Source organism: Nicotiana sylvestris, chromosome 2, assembly GCF_000393655.2.
Source record: "Nicotiana sylvestris chromosome 2, ASM39365v2, whole genome shotgun sequence".
NCBI lineage: Eukaryota > Viridiplantae > Streptophyta > Magnoliopsida > Solanales > Solanaceae > Nicotiana > Nicotiana sylvestris.
In genome coordinates this window covers 14,334,945-14,343,818 of record NC_091058.1, presented here as the reverse complement: position 1 = coordinate 14,343,818, position 8,874 = coordinate 14,334,945, and the positions used below count along the sequence as shown (strand labels likewise).

At 36.0% G+C, this 8,874-nt stretch overlaps 2 protein-coding genes across 2 annotated transcripts; one reads left to right on the top strand and one right to left on the bottom strand.

Moving 5' to 3' along the window:
• Positions 1–430: 430 nt before the first annotated feature.
• On the bottom strand, positions 431–1,290 carry LOC138882781 (uncharacterized). Its single transcript, XM_070163412.1, has 3 exons — positions 989–1,290; positions 732–890; positions 431–680 (listed from the first exon to the last, which is right to left on the bottom strand). The coding sequence occupies exons 1-3, from the start codon at positions 1,288–1,290 to the stop codon at positions 431–433; spliced, it is 711 nt and encodes a 236-aa protein (XP_070019513.1).
• Positions 1,291–4,069: 2,779 nt separating this feature from the next.
• On the top strand, positions 4,070–6,506 carry LOC104216444 (proline dehydrogenase 2, mitochondrial). Its single transcript, XM_009766480.2, has 4 exons — positions 4,070–4,717; positions 5,036–5,681; positions 5,771–6,008; positions 6,095–6,506. Exons 1-4 carry the CDS (start codon positions 4,142–4,144, stop codon positions 6,132–6,134), a joined length of 1,500 nt encoding a protein of 499 aa, XP_009764782.1. The 5' UTR covers positions 4,070–4,141; the 3' UTR covers positions 6,135–6,506.
• The last annotated feature ends 2,368 nt before the right edge of the window (positions 6,507–8,874 follow it).

The following is an 8,874-nucleotide window of genomic DNA, read 5'->3' as shown; positions in this document are numbered from 1 at the left end:
CAACTTTCTTCTTTCCTGTTCCTAGTTTCAGTTTTAAGTTTTCAGACCTAAGTTCTAGGACACTAGTGTCAAGTTCAAGAACCTGGTTCTTCAACTCAGTATTTTCACTTTCACTCTCATTAGCCCTAGACTCTAAATTTTTGCACTTGGCTTTTAGGATCATACATTCCCTAGACAGCTCTTCCTTCTCATTGTTAATAATCTCAGACTCATCAATGAAGTCTAGCAGTAGTTCAGACAACCTTTCTTTAGACAGGAATTTAATCTTGTCTTAAAGATGAAGAATACTTACCTCTTGTTCATCATCTGATTCTCCGATGGCCATAAGTGTTTGTTCATCTCCAGCTTCATCTTCTAAGTCTTCATCTGATGTTTCTCCCCAGGTATCAACCATAGCCTTTGTTGATCCTTTGTTCCTCTTTGGTTGAACTTATTCCTTCTTCCTGTTCCTTCGTTCAGCCATTTCCTTCTTCCACTCAAGTTCCCATTGAGGGCAATTCTTGATCATGTGATTAGTCTTACCACACTTGTAGCAACCCTTATTGGTCTGTTTCTCAAGAGCCCTTGGTTTGTTGAAGGTTGTACCTCTTGAAGAACTCTTTCCTCTCAGCAGGTACTTTTTGAAATCTCTTGTGATCATATCCATTTCATCATCCTCCAGATCTGAACCTTCAGCAATTCTGAGAGCCAGACTTCTTTCCTTCTTTGGTGCATCTATTTTCATGGTTTGCCTTCTCAGTTCATAGGCAGTAAGGTTTCCAATTAGTTCATCCAGCTTGAGGGTAGCAATGTTCTTTAATTCCTGATTAGCAGTGATTTTTCTTTCCCAAGAAACTGGCAGAACCCTTGTCAAAATCTTCTCAACTTTGTCTTCTTCAAGATAATCCTTCCTAGAGACTTAAGTTCATTTGTCAGTGTGGTGAATCTTGTATACATCTCTTGGATGGTTTCTCCTTCCTTCATGGTGAAATTCTCATACTGAGAATACAGCAGTGTTCCTCTGGACCTCTTCACCTGAGGTGTTCCTTCATGAGCCACTTGCAAAGTGTCACAGGTTTCCTTAACAGTGGTACAACTTTGAATTCTACTATACTCATCTAGACCTAGTCCACACACAAGCCATTTCTTGGCCTTGGCATTCTTCTCCCACTTCTTCAGGTCTTCAGTAGTGCAGTCAGCTCTTATCTTTGGCACATCCACTCCTTCAGCATTCTTCTTAGTAGTGGCTAGAGGACCATAAGTGACTATGTCCCAGAGTTCATAGTCTTCTCCTATGATGTGATCCCTCATCCTGTTCTTCCACCACGAATAGTATTGACCATTGAAGAGTGGAGGCCTAGCAGTGGATTGCCCTTCCCAATTCCTAGGTGGTGCACTCATGTTGATCTTTTCCTAAGGTGTTAGCCTCTTCAAGGATAACCCGCTCTGATGCCAATTGATGTTCTAAATGTCAATACCACACAAGAGGGGGAGTGATTTGTGTGGTACCCAATTTTCGCTCTAGAAGAACCTGGTTCTTCTAGGTGTTCTAACAACTACTGTTTACGGAATAAAAAGTACATAAAGTAAAGAACACAGAGATTTTTACGTGGAAAATACCTGGCTCAAAAGGTAAAAAAACCACGACCTACTACTCAGTAGGATTTTTCCAAACTTTCACTAAAATCATTGAGCCAAAACAGCATTTACAAAACTCTTTGTAAACCTAAGGATTACCTCTAATCTCGGTGTAGCACACAGCCTCAGCTGTTGCGACAACTTCAAGTTAGATTATAACTTGAACACTCAAAGTACCTAATAATTTTGCTTCTATGAAAACTGAAAGGTACAACTTTAAACCACCAACTACAATTGAACTAGAATAAGAAAAAACACAATGGAACTGGTTCTTCTATCTCGTTCAAGTAGCTTCAGGAGTGCACACTCAAATCTCACACAAATTACTTGCAAAATCGTCTTGCTCTTTTGCTTTCAATTTTGTTTAACTTCTGCGTTTGTGCAATACCTGTAAAAGAAAACAATCACTGTCATTTAATAGGTTAGAATTCAGAGTGTGATTGGACTCAATTTCTGATCTTCTATCGTAGTTGAATCCTTGAAGATATCAAACTCTAACACTCTCTTTATCCGGATTGTGTTCTCTTTATATAAGGAGACTTTCTCCCCTTATCCAATATGCAACCTTTTCGATCAGATCAGGAGATATTGCTGCTTGATCAGTAGGACTTATCTCCTTCACGTGCATCTCACATGTGTAGGTTGATCATAACAGTGCTTCACAAGATGGACATGGTCCATGACTAAGTTCATTTGTCATTCTTCAAAACTTCACCTGTTCTTGGGCCAACATATAGAGGGGGGAATTTCTGAAAAAGGGAGCTTTTTCTACAATTTTCACTTTTGTTTAAGAATGTAAACTCCTTTTTCCTCTTGTGGGAGGGATGATAATAACATCAATAGATATGAGATGTTCCTATCCTTCATTATTTCTCGTTATACGCTTTTAGATCTGAAATTGATTATACTTGACTAAAATTCATTTTTTTTATTATCGATAATTGAGGTTTGGCAAAATAATTTCAAACTTTTTGCTCGAACAAATTTAGACTATGTAAACGATGTGGTAATTGATTTACAAAGATTCCGAATCTCCGTCACATCTGTAGGATCTGCTAAAAGAAGAATATGAGCGCAATAAATTGTCCTAATCCAAATACCGAAAAATAAGAACGGAAAATAAGCTCCTAATCTGAATATCGAAAAATACGATCGGAAAATAAGCTAAAAAAGGGAATTGAATGCTTCCATATTAGGTGGCAGTGGTACCTTGTCTGACACACTGCTGACACATCAAACTTTATCTCCTCTGGGGTAGATGCTAATGTCACGCGCGCGCCTAAGAAAACACCAACCAAATCAAAGCTGTTCCAAAACATAGTAAATGCTGTAACGCACCATTTATTTCGCTCAATAAATTCCACTTTCACACTTGGCACGTAATATACACGTAGGCCTATTACAAAGCATATTCGCGAGTGCTTTCCCAACAATCCCTGTTTTGGAAAGCCAATTACCATGGAATCTAAATCACGTGTTAGACGGTCTAAAATGGAATTTTGATCCGTCAAATTAGAAAATCCTTTAAACCTTGAAGCAAACAAAGAAGAAAATTCATTACCCTTTTTAAGGATTTTTTAAACTTTGAATATCATGATTTAAATTCCAGTAAAGATAGTAGATACTCTTGTCCTTTATTATTATGGTAATAAATTGTCAAAATAAAATTAATTTCTTTTCCCTTTTACCCTTAGTATGATAGAAGTAACATTTTTGAAGATTAACACCAGGAAAAAGATTAAAAATTTTAATAAGGTGAAATTAATAAAAAGTAATTGATGTTTTGCAAGTTAGTGCACGCAAAATTATTAAAATTACATGCATTTATTTATTGCTACCATATGATAGTATGGGCATTTTGATCAAATTTACTAGCCATGCATGATCTAAAGATTCCCTTTTGGAATCTGATATTGAGGCGGAGATTCTGATTCTTTGAAACCATATTTTTATTTATTCCGAATGATGAAAAATAGATTATCAAGTGAAATCATTGGTTAACTAGTAAAGTGGGTATTAATTCTAACAAGTTGGCTTAACAATAGAAGAATAATCTAAGTTGGTATTAATTTTCTAACAAGAGGGCTTTAAAAAAAGAATTATTTCCAAAAAGCATGTATAGAGCCGCAAAGCAAAAAACAAGTTGTAGTGCAAAGTGGTCACGAACTCAATATTCAGAGGCGTCCAAGAAACTAGGAAAATATTCAATCATAATTAAATGTAGTACAAAAAGGCGAATCCAAGACAAGTGGAACAAATAACAGCTAAGAGATAAAAATTTAACCGTGAAATACACATGGTGGTACTGACTATCCACAGTGATACATCGTCAGTCACAACACAGCATCTACTCAGCATGATTTAAAAATTCTAGAAATTACCCGTATTTTAAGTTATCATTTTGACCAGATATACATTGTTCCTCTTCTATAAATACCATGCAACATTAAGAAACTTTACACATTCATTAAACAGAGAAAGAAATAAACACACACAAAATACAAATTCCGCCGTCCACCGTTGCATGGCCAACAAGGTTGTTTGTCCGAAACTACTCAAGAACCTCGGATTTCATGTCCGCCGTTTAAACTCAGCTCCGTCTCCCCTTTCCGCCGTCCCGCCTTTAAGTTTCACCGGCGATTTTAACGCCACCACCGTCACGACACCAAATCTGGTGGATACCGTACCACAGATTAATACAGTCCCTGACAAGAATAACATTATCAATTTTGACGATGTTAAGGAGCTGTTCTACGGCGTTCCTACCTCAAAGTTGATAAGATCAACGCTGACGCTACAGATGGCAGCGATTGATCCAATGGTTGATATGGGGATGTGGGTAATGAATTCTAAGCTCATGGAAATGCCTATTTTTAGGGAGGTAATGCTGGGATTTGTTAAGAATACATTTTATGAACATTTTTGTGCTGGAAAAGACTTAACGGAAGTCCGTAGGACCGTTAGCAAACTATCGGACGGCGGCTTAAAAGCCATGCTTGATTATGGGGTGGAACATGCCACCAATAATGAGTCTTGTGAACAGAGTATGAAAGCCTTTATTCAGACAATTGAATCAACCAAATCACTACCACAATCTTCGGTAAGATCCAATTCCTTAAGTTGTTTTTCAGAATTTTAACAGACAGATACTAGTAATTTAGTATAGTAATATTTTAATATTCCTGAAAAGGAAGATCTTCTGTACACAATTTAATATTTTTTTTTTTGAATGATTTTATTAACGAAAAAGGAATTCAAAGATTCACTTTTATACTAAAAGAATCTGAAAGATTCTTCCAAAATTCTTGGATCTACTTTCAATCAACAATAAAGATCTCAATTTTTGTTTTTGTCTGAATGAAATGGAATGTATACATCAAAAGATCTCTAATAATGTTACTCCGTTATGATGAAACAGACTAGCTTTGTGGTGGTGAAGATAACTGCAATTTGTACACCACGGCTGCTCAAAAGAATGAGTGATTTGCTGAGATGGGAACACAAAGATCCTTCATTCAATCTTCCATGGAAGCAAAAGACACTTCCACTTTTCGCCGAATCAAGCCCTCTTTATCACACTTCGAAAAAACCAGAGCCTCTAACGGTAGAGGAAGAGCGTGATCTACAATTAGCTCATGAAAGACTAACGAAAATTTGCGAGAAATGTTTGGAACACGATGTTCCTTTACTCATTGATGCCGAGGATACAACTATTCAACCTGGAATTGATTACATGGCTTATTCTGCAGCAATTAAGTACCACAAAGACGACGGCCCGTTGATTTTCGGAACAATTCAAGCTTACTTGAAAGATGCGAAAGAAAGAATGGCGATAGCGAAAAAAGCTGCAGAGAAAATGGGAGTTCCAATGGGATTTAAGTTGGTGAGAGGTGCTTATATGTGTAGTGAAAGAGAGTTGGCTTCTCGATTAGGATTCCAATCTCCTATTCATGATAGCATTGAACAAACACATGCTTGCTTCAATTCTTGTGCTGAGTTTATGATTGAAGAGATTGCTAATGGCTCTGGAGCAGTTGTTCTTGCTACTCATAACATTGAGTCAGGTAATGATCGAAAAAGTTTGGTCTTTTATTTATGTTTGATGAATTTTAAAGTTGTTGTCTAACCGGTATAATGTGTTTGTCATAAATAGGAAAGCTTGCTGCAACTAAAGCAATAGATATGGGAATCAAGGATAGTCAAAAGCTCCAATTTGCTCAGCTATATGGTATGGCAGAGGGACTTACTTTTGGGCTGAGAAATGCAGGATTTCAAGTGAGCAAGTATTTGCCATTTGGACCTGTTGACCAGATTATGCACTACCTTATGAGGAGAGCTGAAGAAAACAGAGGCATGTTATCTACATCGGCATTCGACAGGCAACTCATGAGGTAAACATCAGTAAAAAAAATCTAAAAATATATAAATAACAGTATTATGCTCCATGTTCTTAATTTGAGTCCATTTGTGTTTGCAGGAAGGAGTTGAGCAGGAGACTTAAAGTCGCAACTTCTTGACTTCTGATTGACAATGGAAGACTATATTAGTAGTAAGAATAAGCGAGGAACCATCACCCAACTACTGTAAATAATTCAATGGCGTGGCAGAAATGATCTTGATCAGGCAAACCAAGTGGTTAAAATGCACAAGGAGCATACTCGGGGAATATCTTCTTGTGTTATTTTATGAAAATAAGCTATGTGCGTAGCCTCTTAAGTAATCTTAGAGTTGGTATCCTCACTGATCAGAAAATGGTCCTCTTGTAGTATCTTTCTCCATCTGTTGTAGCACCTTTGTTATATTTGGTTTCCTATTAGATATGGAAGAAAGGTACCCAAAGTGGAGACGAATTGTTGAATAACTAAAAGTGTTTATTTCTTTCTCCCTCATGATTATATGGCATGTTATTTATGATTTATTGGCCATGATTAAGATTTAATGTTCCTCAACTATAAAACTTACTAAAGATGCAAAAAGCACACATCTAATACAAGATTCAGCTTATTTTGAAAAATATTTTATCTCAAAAGTGCTTTTAAAAAAAAAAATGCTTTGGAGAGAAGCTAATATTTTGTGTTTTTCCAAAATTGTTTCTCTTTCTCTGCATTTTTTTACACCTCAATTTTTGGAAAAAACCCTTTTGACCCACAAAATACTTCCAAACGGGCTATAAGTAATATCGTTGGTTAACTACCAAGTTTCAAATTGGATTTTAATGTCTAAGCATATGGCTTAACACCAGAAAAATAATCCAAAAATGTCACGGAAGTAAAGAGCCGCAAAATAAATGACAAGTTGTTGCCCCAGAAGGCACGAACTACTCCACATCAGAAGAATCGAAGAAACAAGAGAATTCGGGTTCAATCATTTTAAAGCAAATTGATGTACAAAAAGGAACAGGCAAGTAGGCAACTGGAGGACCTACTAGTTATTAACAAATTAGTACTAGTTGTTTCCGAACGTCAATTGTGAAAAGGACATGGCACATGATAATTACCCTCTCCAATAATACATATATTATCTATAATGACGCATCATTTTCATGAAATGTCAATTTTGGGATTCATAGTACGAATTCTAATAACAAAAAAAGGAACTTGATTTTCTAAAAGTTATGCATTATAAGTAAAATAATGAAACACTTCAATCTCAAGTTAGTTGCGGACGAATATATGAATCATGAACAACCATAGACCTATATCAGTCTATGATTTGAAGATTTAAGTTCTCATTTGTAAAGGTCCAACCCGCTAGTGATATTGTCCGCTCCGGATTTAGGCCCTTACGGACTTAAAACGCGTCACTAAGATTTAATGCTTGTTAACTTATATACCCAGCATCCCTCTTGTGTTTTGCCCATATGGGATTCTGTCTAAAGTTTGAGGTGTTACATCATTGTCCCTAATTAAGTAATACTCTTCGGGAGGCTGCAAATCCCTTGTGCGATCTTGAGTAAATAATGGAAATAAAAAGACTAAGCTCTTGTTTGTTTGGTTTAGCTTCTCCAAATTTAAAAACACTTTTTTTTTTAAGTTGAAATGTTTGGCGAGTTTTTAGAAGAAAAATGAAATTCTTTTGAGTAGAAATTGAAGCAGTTTTGTAGAAGTAGAAAAAAGTAATTTTTCCTCATTTTTTAAAAAAATACACTTACAAATATTTTTGAAGCTTAGCCAAGTACTATTTACTACTCAGAAATACAAGCAAACACAAATTGCTTCTTGTCAAAAGTAATTTTGAGAAAAAAAAAATACATCTCAAAATAAGTTAATTTTAGAAGTTTGAGCGGGGTGTACTAAACCTACTAAGTACCACACCACCAGGTGGCTGGCCCGAATGCCGATTCTTTTTCTGCCGTCAATTAATGCTAGAGCATGATTTTTACGTACCACTTCGTATACTTTATATCCCCAACCTAACAGGCAAGTCGTCACGTCTGTAAAAATTGTAACTTTCACAATCCGCAGTGAATCCTGTCTCTATCACAATCAAATAAACAAAGTCTTTATGAGATATCATGACTATATTGTATTAACAGATCAGATGTATTAAACAAAGCTATCTTAATTAGCTGCATAATTCACCTACCCAAATAGGTGTGATCTAGAATAATGTTGGGTTCGACCTTTAAAATTTTTTAAAATTATGAAGTCAAATTTATTTGTATTCGTCGAAATTTTCTGTGAATTATTACATAATGAACTGCTGGAGCATTACTACATCTGCCCTGCCTACCTTCGAAATTTCGTGGAAGCTTCATGAACGTCCAAATATAGAACTGACATCCAAAAATTAAATAACTCTGCAGCTAGTTGAATTCCAAGTTAGAACAACGTTACAGTAGCTCCAGCTCATTAATTGGCCATGTCCCAACACCCACCCTTCACCTAACACACTCCTCTCTGTGTGAAGATAGAAAGTTGAAAAAGAAAACAAGAATCAGAAAATCGTGTCCAAACAAGTCTGAAATCTCTATTAACACCTGCCAAACAATTTGTTACAAGTATGCACTCCAAAATTTTATGTAGTCCTTGTTGGAACAACAGAGCCAAGGGCATAAGCGGATCCGGGATTTAAATTCTATGAGTTCAACTTTTAAAGTTTTAGCATTGAACCTATTATATTTTTAAAGTTATGGGTTTATATATACTATTTTTGTAATTTTAACATATAAAAATTTACTCCGCGTCAAAAGTTATGGATTCAGTTGAACCCTTTGATACTATGCTATATCCGCCACTAGCCAATGGCTGTCCTGTA

What these genes read in the sequence shown, in the direction of transcription:
- LOC138882781 (XM_070163412.1), bottom strand. Translation starts at nt 1,290, where the DNA reads ATGAGGGATCACATCATAGGAGAAGACTATGAACTCTGGGACATAGTC. An exon ending in AGGTCCAGAGGAACACTGCT is followed by an intron (nt 891 to 988) that starts GTATTCTCAGTA and finishes TTAAGTCTCTAG; the next exon opens with GAAGGATTATCTTGAAGAAG. An exon ending in ACTGCCTATGAACTGAGAAG is followed by an intron (nt 681 to 731) that starts GCAAACCATGAA and finishes TCTGGCTCTCAG; the next exon opens with AATTGCTGAAGGTTCAGATC.
- LOC104216444 (XM_009766480.2), top strand. Translation starts at nt 4,142, where the DNA reads ATGGCCAACAAGGTTGTTTGTCCGAAACTACTCAAGAACCTCGGATTT. An exon ending in AATCACTACCACAATCTTCG is followed by an intron (nt 4,718 to 5,035) that starts GTAAGATCCAAT and finishes ATGATGAAACAG; the next exon opens with ACTAGCTTTGTGGTGGTGAA. An exon ending in TACTCATAACATTGAGTCAG is followed by an intron (nt 5,682 to 5,770) that starts GTAATGATCGAA and finishes TGTCATAAATAG; the next exon opens with GAAAGCTTGCTGCAACTAAA.